General features: G+C 38.2%; 1 protein-coding gene across 1 annotated transcript in view; it reads left to right on the top strand.

The window, feature by feature from the left end:
* Nucleotides 1-5,677, top strand: part of LOC131043403 (probable disease resistance protein At1g61300) — a 61,845-nt gene extending 56,168 nt beyond the window's left edge. The window contains exon 2 of the mRNA XM_057976594.2: nt 5,547-5,677. Within this exon, the coding sequence (XP_057832577.2) occupies nt 5,547-5,677 (131 nt within the window). The remainder of the gene's footprint in view (nt 1-5,546) is intronic.
* The last annotated feature ends 8,632 nt before the right edge of the window (nt 5,678-14,309 follow it).

Below are 14,309 nucleotides of genomic sequence, written 5' to 3'. Positions count from 1 at the left end.
GGAAATGCTAAATGGTAGGCAACTGGTCCTATCCTCTCAAGGATCTCAAATGGTCCTACAAACCGAGGTGCGAGCTTAGAACCCTTTCCATAACGGATTGGACTCTTATGCGGTCGTACTCTCAAGAAGACTCTGTCTCCAACCAAGTAGCTACGATCTATCCTCTTCGCATCTGCATATTTCTTCTGTCTATCCTGTGCCTCTCTAAGACGCTGCCTAATCAAGTCCACCTGCTGCTCCATATCTCGAACTATCTCAGGACCAATAGCAACTCTGTCCTCTATGTGGTCCCAACTCAACGGTGTCCTACAAGGTCTGCCATATAATGCCTGATAGGGTGGCATCCCCAAGGACGTGTGATGCCCATTGTTATAGGCAAACTCCACTAAGGGAAGGTACTCTTCCCATCTGGTCTGGTGATCCATGACATACATGCGAAGCATATCCTCTAACACTTGATTAACTCTCTTTGTCTAGCCATCCGTTTCCAGATGATAGGCTGTACTGAAATTGAGCTTGGTACCCATAGTTGCCTGTAATGCCTTCCAAAAGGAAGAATTGAAGAGGGAATCCCTGTCAGAAATGATATTGCGTGGAATGCCATGAAGTCTGACAATGTCTCGCAAAAACACCTGTGCTACTGCTGGTGCTGTGAAGGTGGTATGAACTGGTGAAAAGTGGGCCACTTTGGTCAACTTGTCAACCGTCACCAAGATGGCATCATGGTGACGAGATGACATAGGGAGACCAATGATGAAATCCATAGATATAGTATCCCACTTCCACTTTGGTATAGCATGAGATTGGAGCAACCCACCTGGATGGCGGTGCTCCGCCTTGACTCTCTGACACTCAAGGCATCGAGCTATCAACTCGGCAATAAGATGTTGCATTCCTGGCCAATGGTATAATTCCCTCAAGTCTGCATGCATCTTCTTGACCCCGGGTTGTGCTGCATAAGGAGCTCTATGAGCCTCTAAGATAATGAACTCCCGCAATCCCCTAGAAGAAGGTACATAGATGCGTCCTCTATGGCGTAATAAACCATCGGACTCTAAGGAATAATCCATATATTTCCCTTCTAAGGTTTCCTGAGATCGTATAGCCTGACAAACCTCTAAATACCATCTGTCCTCTGGCAACTGCTGCATGATCTGATCTCTCAAATCCATGCTCATAGATATGGTGTATACCTCATGACGTCTCCTACTCAAAGCATCTGCAACTACGTTTTCTTTCCCTTTGATGTAGTGAACGTCAAAATCATACTTGCACAAGAATTCCATCCATCTCGTCTGACGTGCATTAAGATTCGGCTAAGTGAATATGTACTGAAGGCTCTGATGGTCTGAGTGCAACTCAAAAGGGTGACCCAAAAGGAAATGTCTCCACCTCACAAGTGCATGCACTACTACTGCAAGCTCAAGGTCATGAGTAGGGTAATTAAGCTCGTGAGTCTTGAGTTTCCTAGACTCAAAAGCTATAGCTCTGCCACTCTGCATAAGTACTGCTCCTAAACCCTCTAGGGAAGCATCTGTGCAAACCATGAAATCAATTGAAAGATCTGATACTACAAGGATAGGTGCGGTAGTGAGTGCCTTTTTAAGTTCCTGAAAGGCCTTCTCGCACTTCTCCGTCCACTCAAATTTCTTCCCTTTGCGCTGAAGAGAAGTAATAGGATGAGCAACTCTAGAGAATCCCTCAACAAAACATCGGTAATAACCTGCTAAGCCCATGAAGCTCCTAACCTCTATCACACTAGTAGGCGCTGGCCAATCCATAATGGCTTTGATCTTCGATGGGTCTACTGAGATCCCATCACCGGATATAACATGACCAAGGTACCTGACCTCTATTCTAAAGAAAGCACACTTCGACAAATTGTCATACAACTGATTATCCCTCAAACATTGCAAAACCTGTCTCAAGTGCTCCTCATGTTCCTCCTCATTCCATGAATATATCAATATGTCGTCGAGAAATACAATCACAAAATGGTCAAGGAATGTGCGGAATACTCCATTCATGAGACTCATGAAAACTGCTGGGGCATTCGTAAGACCGAATGGGACCACGGTGAACTCATAGTGGCCATATCTAGTGCGAAATGCGGTCTTGTGGATATCGCTATCCACTATCCTCAACTGATGGTACCCTGACTTTAGATCAATCTTGGAAAATAATTTGGCACCCTGAAGTTGGTCAAATAAATTGTCGATCCTAGGCAACGGATATCGGTTCTTGATGGTTACTTTGTTCAACTAACGGTAATCCATGCATAATCGGAGAGATCCATCCTTCTTCTTCATGAAGATGACTAGTGCACCCCAAGGGGATACACTAGGGCGAATGTGGCCCTTCTCTAAGAGTTCCTCAAGCTGCATCTTGAGCTCATTAAGCTCATTTGTGGTCATTCTATATGGTGCTCTAGAAACTGGTTCGGCTCCTGGAACAAGGTCTATATGAAAATCAATCTCTCTACGGGGCAGCATATCGGGTAACTCTGAAGGAAATACATCTGAAAATCCCTTAAGGATAGGATGGTCATCAATAGATGGTTCCTTTTCCTCTTCTTCTTCTCTATCACTAATGGTGATGGCAAATAACTGACATCCCTTTCGCATGCTCCGCTTAAGCTGCATGGCGGAGATCATACGAAGAGACACGGGTCTCTGAATTCCAGTGATCACTATGGGAGAACCATGATCATCGTCACACTCGATCCTTTTTAGGCGACAATCCATCTTGGCTCTATGGGCATAAAGCCAATCCATGCCAAGTACGATGCCATATGATCCAAGTGGTGTAACTCTAAGGTCTACTAAGGTTGTGGTATTACCAATCTGAAGCTGACAACTCTTAACCTCTGATTCCACTAACACTCTAGCCCCTGAAGCTAATTCCACTTCCCAACTGACCTCTTGTCTAATTGCCACTAGCCCGCAACGCTCCACAACCAATGGAGATATAAAAGAGTCAGTAGCTCCTGAATCAAATAATATAGATACACTGCTACCTCAATAACCGTGGCCTGATGCTCTGCCTAGCGGTTGTCGACCACTGTGAAGACCCTATGGGACTTGCCCATATCCCCAACTATCGGCTCTAATGCTGCCATCCTCTGATTCCTACCATCTGACCCTGAGGACACTCTCTCACCATGTGTCCCATGGCTCCACATGTGAAGCAAGTGCCACATGCCTGAAACTGCACTCCCTGTGGTCTAGAGAAAGACTGTCCCCCTGTCCTACTAGAACCACTGTACCCACCTCTGGAGGACTATTGAGTCCTCGCGGGAGGTGTGTAAGGAGCCTGAGATCTCTGATCTCGCCTCTAACCCTGTGACTGCCACTGCTTGGGCTTCGCGCCCTGCTGACTCTGCAGAGGCCTTTGCCTCTGGTTTTGCTATGACTGCTGCAGAGGAGGGGGTTTGGAGAACCCCGATGTGTGTCTGTTGTTACCTTTCCAATGAGGTTTCTGAAACCCATAAGTCTGTGGTGTAGGGTTACGGTTCTGAAACCGATCCTTTGAGTCCTGTGGTCTAACCTGAATCTCCTCGGCTATCAAAGCCTTCTCCATGACAACCCGAAGGCTCCCTGGAGCGGCCATCCTCATTGGTCCTGCTATGCTAGAATTCAATCCTCTAATGAATCGGTTGATGAGAAGCTTCTCATCCTTCAGGTAGTCTACATACGGTAAGAGTTCGAAGAACTTGTTCTCGTACTGGGTCACTGAAAGACCCTTCTGCTGGAGGTCATGAAACTCATCCACCCTACGCTGTCTGAAATGCTCTGATAAGTACCTCTCCCTAAATCTCTTTGTGAAAATCTCCCAAGTGAGGGTTTCTATCTCTAAGCCACACTTATACTCTTCCTGTCTCCACCATGTGGAGGTTGTTCCTCGCAATAGGTGTACCGCTGCACGTGCTTTTAGATTGCTCTCATAAGAGTGCAATGCAAAGCACCTATCTAGGCTTAAAAGCCATGCCTCTACTTCTACCCCGTCGGTAGATCCCCCAAAAGATGGTGGCTGAAGACGCATAACCTCTCTGATTAGATCCCCTAGATCCCGACGTGCCCTCTCAATATACACTGGTGCTACGACTGGAGGTGGTGCTGGTAGGTGAACGGACTCGGGCTCATGCCCAGCCTGACTCTCTACGGGATTAGGAGGTGGACTCCTACTCCGTTCCCGTTCCACTGTCCTACGGCTTCCTGAGTTCTGGTTCTCAACATTATGATCTACTGCCGGAAGCCTATCCTGAACTATGCCAATCAGGTTTTGTAGAGCTACCAAGATGTCTCGGTTTGGGTCAACTGATCATTCGGGAGGAGCTACTGGGTTCACTTCCTGAACTGATTCCTCCCTAATGACCTCTTCGCGTGCCATGCGTTCATGCCTAGGGCCTCTACCACGTTTGCGAGTTTGTCGCATAGTTGGAGGCATCCTTTTTTAAGAAAAGAAAATAAAATGAAATAAATAAATATTTTAGGAGAAATATTTTAGCTAATTTAAAAGTAACATAATAAAAATAAATAAATATAATTTAATTAATTAAATAATTATAGCGAAACGTAATGGAGTAAGGTTCCTAGTGTTGGCAACCTTGCTCTGATACCAAAATGTCATACCCAAACTTTTGGGCACAAACGGAATAAATTTTTCTTTTAAAATACTTAATTTAGAACGACTTAATTAAGATAATGCAAATCTAGTTTGGTCTTAACTATATTTTGAGTGTACCAAACAAATAAATTAATTTGGCGATAAATAATCTAAGTTATAAGCGAGCTAACATTTCTCCAAGAGGGTTATTACAAACTTCCACTAATAAATAATTAAAGTCTCGAACTTAACAATTAATCTCAAATTTAAATGATCAATATTTATCTTAGAGTTCTTAAATTACAGTGGGTCTAAAATTGATTTACCCTAACTCTTTGATTAATAAATCTATTAAATAAAATATCCATTAATGAAAAAGTGTCTAATAAATTTCAAATAAATGGACCAACAGGGCACTACATAAATCATTATGTTCTCCCAAGGATTTATCCTACCCAACGTTGTAAATTCGTCTCACTAAATGCTCCTACATTCATTTATTAATTAAAAGAACATTCCTTATCTTACAAATAACTATTTGATCCCAAATAAATATAGAAATTAAACTATATATATATATATATATATATATATATATATATATATATATATATATATATATATATATATATATATATACCTATAAATGTATACATATGCTTATGAATATATTCTAAAGAGAGAGGGGGGAAAAGTTTTTATTTTAATTTATTATTTTACCCCTTTTTAAAAGAAAATCCTACAAAGTCACATGCTACCCTAAACTTTCCTCTATCACACCCACACACACATATCTTATTTAAAAAAAACCAAGTGTGCTTGCCCTAACCCAAAACTAGGGTTAGGGCAAATATGTTTTAACATCTATTATTTTGTGGGTGGTGTGTGTGTGTGTGTGTGAAAGACTCTTTTCCCTTTTTTTTTTTTTTTTGTGTGTGTAGGTGTGGGAGTGGCGGCCCGAGCTCTAACCCTTGGCAGAGCCGAAGGGAGGAAGGCGGAGGGAGCCGAGCGGCCAAAGAGACGGCGGCGGAATTGGGGGATGGCGGCGGAGGTGGTTTTTGAGTGGGAGTGAACGACAGTGGGCAGGGGTTTCCCCCGGGCGCCACTGTGCTTACCCACAGTGCGGCCGAGCGCCGTCCACTGTGGGTAGTCACAGTGGCGGACCGGGAGCCACCACCACTGTGGTTACCCACAGTGGGGGACCCGGTGCCATCCACTGTGGTTACCCACAGTGGCGGCGCCGAGCCGTCCACTGTGAGTAATCACAGTGAGGACTCGGCCGCGCCGTCCCCTGTTTTCACAGGGGTTCGGCCCTTTGGTAATGTTAAAACCCTTTTTTTTATTTATTATTATTTTTTAAATATGGTAAAAAAAATCATTTAAATATATATATATATATATATATCCCCTTTTTTTTTGTTAGGAAAATTAACATGTAAATACATCACTGTTTTTTTGTTGTTTATAAACAGAATTTCAGAATATCATTTAAGGTAATATATATATATATATATATATATATATATATATATATATATATATATATATATATATATATATATATATAGAATGCTACTTTTTAAACTATAACCCATTTAGGGAATCTTTGAGTTTATTATTTTTGTGTATCTTTAAAATGCATATAAATGATTTCCTAATATATTTTTATTTTGTATAATGGGAAAATTATCCTTTCCTTAAGAGGATGAAGAAATACATGCTTAATATTTTCTCTTGTTTTTTTTTTATTAAAACTAACATTCTATAACAAATAACTACAATGAATTCTAACAGCAACTTAAAATATAATCTTTTTGGCAACAAAATAAATCTAAAACTAAATGTTATTCTCTCTTCCTTTGATAAAATAAGCTACTAAAATAAGTTTCATTTTCTGCATTAAATGGGAAATTAAATGACTGATTTATTTATTTTGCAGCAGCATAAGTAACAAAATAATCATGTAGTAATGAACTAAATTTATCTACAGAATACACAAGAATGCACATCTTCATATATATATTGTTTTTTTTTTAAAACGTGAAGATTTAAATACAAGCTAATACATTTCTTCTTTCTTTTTGCAAAACTAACCAAAGTAGGAAAAATATATATTTCTTTAGCAAATGTAAATACAAAGTAAATATGAATACAAATGGGTTTGAAAACCCAACAATATTTTCCTTTCCATGGTAATATGAATAAAATAATACATTTCTTTTCTTTTGGAAAATAAATACAACAATTGCTCTCTTTTTATTTTGGAAAATAAATACAACAATGGCTCTCTTTTTATTTTGGAAAATAAATACAACAATGGCTCTCTTTTTCTTTACAAACTTCAATATTAAATACATTTGTCTTTTAAAATTTTCTGCAACATAAAACAACAATAAAACTCTTTATTCTTTCCTTTCCCATCCCAAGCAACCTGCAATAAAACACAACTTGACCATGGAGAGCTCACCTCCCAGCCTAGGCTTACTAGAAGCCACCCTCGAGCTTGGAGAACCAAGCATTAGACGAGTTACAAACAGACAACACAACAACAAATATAACACTCAACATGCATCTTCCCATCCCAAGCTACACTTTCACCACATTTTGTGATGATCATTCTACGGGTGGAAGTGGACCAAGTACCATTGGGGAGATTGCAAGCCAAAATACAACTCAAGCCACCTCATGGCAATACAAAATACAAAAAAAGATGCACCTCCACACCTTATGCCCCCCAAAGGCTCAAAGGCCATATTTGCTCCCCTTATGACCCCCAAATGCATACACAAGGCTATGCAGCAAGGGTCACAAAGGACACCCTTGAGATCACTCCTAAAGGAGAGCCTCTCACCCAAGGCTATCATGCTTCTTCCACCCCAAGACTTTCCTACTCTCCCAAGAGTAGGAGGTCTTGGACACTCCCAAAAACATCAAGAACACATAAACAAAACATAGAAATGAAAACTCACATTTTTCTTCTACAACAATTTACATAAACACATCTCTTTCAACAAGCATTTCTTTCTTTCAAAAAAAACAACATAAACAACATAAACAAAGGAAATAAAACCAACCTTATTCTGCCAATAGGTATGTTAGATTTAGTTGGGGATGAGCTGCCCAAATCCACACAAACTTTCCACCAACCCCTTCACCAAAATTCTATTCTAAATTTCAAAAATTACATAATCTCCAACAATGGAGAGTGGGTGATTACTCACTAAGTCCCTGATTCTTGCCTAAGAAGGCCTCTCACACACTTCCCAACCCCTTGGGTGAGATGAGAGTTCCCATTGGTTGCTCTTCCCAAACTCTTACACATTACTAAAACTGGAAAGGGAAAAGGTGAGAGAAGATGGGGAAGAGAGTTTGACTTCAAAAGGGAAGGTTGTCTATCCTAGGAGGAACCTTCTAAGTTGAATTTTCGCTCACCTTGGAAAAATCACTTTTTGAGGTGACTAAACAGTCACATGGGAGTAGTCACATGTTTCAAAATACCCCTAACCCATAGGTATACCCTTTGGACCTTTGGAAAAGCCCTAAAACTGACCCTAGGAGTCCATTTAACCCCTTAGAAACCCAATTGAAGTTAAGCTACGGGTCAAACCTGAGTTGACCACTCCCAAGACTCCCTACCCAAGGCAAATTTGGGACCACACTCATTTGTTTGAATGGCTTTGGTAGAAACAAAACTCCCTCCAAGAGACAAGTCAAAATCAATGACACTAATCATCACATGTGTCAAGTGACACAATAAAATACAATATAAAAATCACACATGGAATTTGTCTCTTGTAGGTTTACACAATTAAATAAAATCAAATTGACATACATGCATAATTTACTTCACAAATAAAATACATTACAAACGGGGTGTTGTCTCTCCAAATAGACAACCCTTGGCTTAACAAACGTACATTGGTCTAGGTTTGGTTCTCCCTATAAATTCCATGGTCACATGGATAATTTTCCTACGCATCTCAATTAACACATTAGTAATTCCAAATAATCACAATTATACATAATTAAATATATGGATTTCATTGCACATCAAACACTCATACATTTGGCAACAATAATTCAATATCTCATTCATTCAAATTCGATTCCACATAAGCAATTAACATAATTCTCAAAATTGAACCATACATAAAATAAGCATCATTTTTCTACCACCAAAATGAAGTCCGACAATTCCAATAATGACATTCACCATTTCAAAGTAATTCTATTCTAGCAACATATAAAGTTTCATAATCATCATGCATAAAATAAAGCATCAACATATGTCAATGTGATCCAAATCATGGAATCATGTAAGTTCTAAATCCATAAAGCATAAAATAAAGCATCCATAATAGTCTCAATATGCAAATAACTGAAAATATCAAACTGAGTCGGGGTAGGGCCTCACAAATCTTTAACTTTATAGAATTGTACTTTCAACCACTTAATGCATATGAACAAAAGAAAGATGCAAGAACATAAACCAGATAGCCACAACACCATAACACCAAGATTTTTATACATGGAAACCCCATTAAGGGAAAAACCACGGTGGGGACGAACCCACAATATAAATATACTCTACAAAAGTATAGAAATATTACAATAGGGAATGCACATGCATTCAAGGACACTGCTTATAGCTCACTACTCAAAAGTTTAGGCTCATTGCCTTTAGAATAATTATAAAAAATCACAAAATCTTTTGAACTAAGTGATAGCATCTACAAATGCCTGATAATAGTTTTGGCTAAGAACAATAATCAAACATTTCATACTCTTCCTTACACTACTCTGATTTGTTGTTATGCATTAATCCAGAGCACGAGTCTCTAAATTGTGCACATGAAACTGTGCACTATCCACCACACAACCTTTTAAATCTATCCTCAAAATAATCAATTACATTATCCTTATATATCCGCAACATGGAATCATATCAGCTACATGTTAGCTCAAGAACATATAACATATTCATCAAACGTGTATGAATTATCTGTTGAATCCGATTTGCAATACATATGTGGACCAAAAAGAATTGTCCACATGCTTTCCAAATTTTGGCTAAACATCCTCAAACACAAAATAATCACCAAAACTTCTCCATAAATTCTGCACAATGATCAATAACACAAGTTGGCCATACTACACAGTTAAATTCAAAAACCGATATACTGAATCTACTACCTTGCACAAAAATTATCACCAGAGGTTGAAATCATGGAATAAGGTATTGTAGACATCTATCAAGCTTCCCTTAGCTCTGCAACAAAAAATATTCAATTGAATCAAAATACTGAACTCTGTCGAATGGCCTGTTCTAACTTACCAAACTTAACCAAATCTTCACTCAGACTTCTGGTATAAGCAAATCAATCACCGCAGATGAGAATGTTGACCTAAGTTGCACCATCAATGACAACATTTGACAACCTGAGTAGTGTCTCTTGCCAACAATTTCCCCCTTTGGCATTGATAGCAACACTTAGTGAAAAATGATTGTGTTAGAATCAGTACCAACATATGAATACACTTCAAAACTCAAATTCTCAAAATTTTGGAACTTCCCATGAGATGAATACAACATTTTTCACTTCCCTACACTCCCCCTTTGAAATCAATGGCAAAAGTAGGCATCCGCATGGCAAAAATTTACTAAATTTCTATATACATATGTACACACAAAACTTTACACGAACTTAAAGATATCTGAAAAAGTGCTCTTCAATGAACTCAAGTGACTATCCCAACCTTTCTTAAGGCACTTCAAGACTGATATTAGGCCATTGAAGAGATATTCTTTCATTTTCGCTAATTGAAGATCTACAGGATCATTTGTGGCAATAACATCCTGAGCTTCCTTCAATGCACTGAGCATGGTGTCTAACTTGGGAGTAATGAAGCTTCGGAGCTCACCAACTCTACCAATAATCTTCTCCTTTTCATGGCTCAAATTCTTGATCTTGTCAAGCAATGATATAACTTGAGTTTCCTAACTAGCTATTGAGACTAAAAAAGGATCAAATGGCTGAGTTATACCTTCCAGTATCTTCTCATTCTCCATAATTTGTTTCTCAAAGTCTGCAACAAACTTAGAAAATGATAAACAAGACTTGTAGACATTTCCACCTTCATATAAACATCTTAGATACCTTTCACACATGTTTTTAACAAGCTTCCATCATTAGCAATCATCTTTTGTAGCTCATTGAATCTCTTAGCATCAAACTCATTCAGGACCTTAATCTCTGCTGACTTCTCTAAAGATTCAAAATGAGTACTCACAGGATTAATTAAGTTCTTTAGATTCCAAAATGTAGAATTTGAAGTGTCCTTGACATATGTAGGAATTATCTTTTGTCAGACACTAGATGCAAGATTAAGTAGCTCACTATCCTCAATATGAGATTTCAAAATTTTCTCTCTAGCCTTAGCCTGAGCAAATGTTGCTAACTTAAGTTTTTGCATAGGAGAGAGGGTGGCTAAGTTAATAGGCCTTTAGGATAGTGTTGTATCATAAAAAATATTCTTATCCTTATCAAGAAAATATCACATCCTCTGGAGTATCTCTTGCTTCAACCTTTTTATCCTTGGCATCAATTTCTACTTTGACTTATTTCAAACTTGCATCATCAACCAGAGCTTGAGCCTCCACAGATGGCATTGAATCCATATCTTGATATGAAGGATTCTATGTATCCTCATCCTCATTACCTTTACCTACCTACTCGTCACCCTTATTCAAATAATCTTGTTGCTTATCTTTATATACATCTTCCTTTTCTAGAATAGAGAGAATATTTACATCAGCTTGATCATATTTTGGTTTCTCTTTTTGCACTGTTGAAACAACATCATATTGATTCTATTCCAAAATTGGCTTAAAAATATTTTCAGTATCTTTAATCGCTTCATCTATTTGTCCAATCATGAGCTTATTTATTTTGGGTTTTCTCCTGAAATGCTTTTGGGCTTCCTTAAGTATTCTCTTAACCTCTTCTACCTTTAACTACTTCATCTATTTGTCCATCATGAGCTTATTTATTCTGGTTTTTCTCCTAAAATGCTTTTGGGCTTCCTTAATTATTCTCTTAACCTATTATCAAACTTAAATTAACTATCACATACCCCTTCAACCTATCATCTTTTGCCTTTGTAGTACCTCTTGTCAATTCTAATAGGCTATATAAACTTCAAGGGATCTCTAACCTATTGAAAATGTTTAAATACTTTATAGTGGCTTCTTCTAGAGTTTTTTTTCCCAGCATCATCAAACTTGTCATAAAAATTAGAAAGAGGTTTCAAGTTACCTTGCACTATTAAAGCTTCTTCAACCTCTTGGACTATCATTCCAGGCTTATCACAATCTATCTTCATTTTCTTGTTGGCTTTTCCTTCACCAGAGGGCTTGTCCTTTTTTGTAGATTTGGTGCCCTTGGTCTTTATTTTCTTCACCTCTTCATCAGACTCAATCTCCTCATGATCATTCACAATCACATATAATCTTGTCCTCTTCTCTTTCTTCCTCTTTTCACCTTTACTAGATGGCTTGGCTGGTGATTGGGTTGACTTGGTAGAACCAGAGGAGGGAGTAGTGCTTCTAGTCTGTCTTGGCTTAGGAGTGGAGGCTTCTAGACTAGTTGGTTCAACTTTTACTGGCTTCTTTGCTTGCTAGAATCTTTTACTAGCCTCCTGGACCAATTCCTTAGTGATACGAATATTTTTAGTATATTCTTCTATTTGCTTCCTCACTTTCTTCTAAATTTCTGACTTCTTGAAATGTGAATGTAATTGCAAGTCCTTCTCAACAAATTTGTCAAGCCTCTCTTCTAATGGATCAACTGGCTTTCTCAAGAGATGTTGAGCATATGATTCAAATTTTTTTTCCTCAACTTCATACCCCATGGACATGATCCAAATAGTCTATGTTCAAATACTTCCATTAGGCATTGGTCTGTATCAACCATAAAGAAAATATTATCCTTATACTTCTCAATAATAGATTTAGGGATTCTCTCCCTATCCTGCATTCCACTTTGAATTTTTTTGAAATATCCCTAGAGAGTGGCTTTCTGGGTCTTGCTATCACCAACATTGTATAACTGTTCTCTAATCTGGATAGCTACCAGTCTATCATATGCCCATTGCACCTGACCTATTCTTGGAACCTCATTAATGAAATAAAAGAATAAGCACATAATTAAAGTACCATATTTGAAAGTATGCTTCTTGTCCTGCTTGATCTTTGCTAGGCTCTTCATCAGCTCACTCTGGAGTAACTCACATAGATCATACTTCTTTTTTTCCCGAATCATCTAATAAGTTGCATAAATAGAAGTATCAGATATTGAATTATCCCTATTGGAGTTGTAAATCTTATACCTAATAACCATGGAAGAAAATATTACATCATCCTTAAGAATATCATTTATAGTCATAGCTCTTCTATAGAATTTTGAACCTGTTGCATCAGTGACAATCTGGTTCTTCATAGATATCAAAGAAGGAAAATCATGGTTGGTCATAACCCTATTATGACCCTAATGGAACTCTTGGTGATTTTGAATGGCTTTTTCATAAACTCATCGTGCATCCTGATGAGCACATACTAGACCCACTCGTGTTCATGGAGCAGCGAGAATTTGATAAACTGCACAAAATTTTTCTCTTCCAATACTTTGAATTCCAGTTTTAGCCTAAAATTCTTATATATCAACTACTTATTGTAGAGATTCAACAAATGAGAGCTTCCCAACTCCTCATGGATTGCATGGATATAAACCCTAATGTCCTCCACATGAAGAACATCATATGGAATCGACGAGAACACACGTTTTGGGTTTACTTCAACTAAAATAAATGGATGTTTGTTGAAATTGGGTTGAGCTCTTTCAGTAATATCGACAACTAGAGGGGTATCCATCTTTAGAGTTCTTGAATAGAAAAGTTTTGTACATATATACTTTCTTACTTAGATTAAGGTTTCGCATGAGAATCACTTTCATGCTTTGATCTCTTGGATAATCTTCTCATAGAGCGGTCTCCTCCTCTTCTCTTGAATGCAAAGTGACAAATGAAGGTGTAAAGTTGCCTTTTATCGCTTGCATATCTAACTTTTAGGGTGCAATAAATCTGTTTTTCCCTAAACCTTTTGGGTACTCATCTTTCATAGACTTCTCTATAGATTTCATCTGCGGATCTTTATTATAGCTCAAATTCTTCTGGAGAACACCTCAAATCATCTGCAATACCCTAACATAGAATCTTCCAATCTATCAGATTCAGGTATCATCTTCTATAGGGGGTGTATAGGATTTTCATGAAAACTCCCCCTAGGCCAGAGACCTTAATTCAATTCCAGGATGAATTTATAGCATCCGATTCAAGTGCAGATCCATTCCCTGCATCATTATCACTCTTCTTAACCCATGTCTTCTTCATTTGATTCCTGATCTCCTCCACTTTCTCTTTTCCTTTTTCATCTACCTACACATTCTTGTTCCTATCTGCCAAACCATTCCTATTCACATTTTTGCTTCTACAAAATCTTGCAATGTGATTGGATTTGTTGCAATTGTAGTGAACAACGTTCCCTTGTCTAGGCCCAAAATTCCCTTGATTTCCTCTTGATTTCACTGGTTAGCAATGTGTCCAAACCTACCACATGCATAGCATCTAATGTTCCTTCTATTTAAAGT

The sequence above is a fragment of the Cryptomeria japonica genome, chromosome 5 (genome assembly GCF_030272615.1).
Source record: "Cryptomeria japonica chromosome 5, Sugi_1.0, whole genome shotgun sequence".
Classification (NCBI taxonomy): Eukaryota; Viridiplantae; Streptophyta; class Pinopsida; order Cupressales; family Cupressaceae; genus Cryptomeria; species Cryptomeria japonica.
The sequence above is the reverse complement of the archived record's forward strand: the minus strand, read 5'-3'. Positions and strand labels throughout refer to the sequence as shown.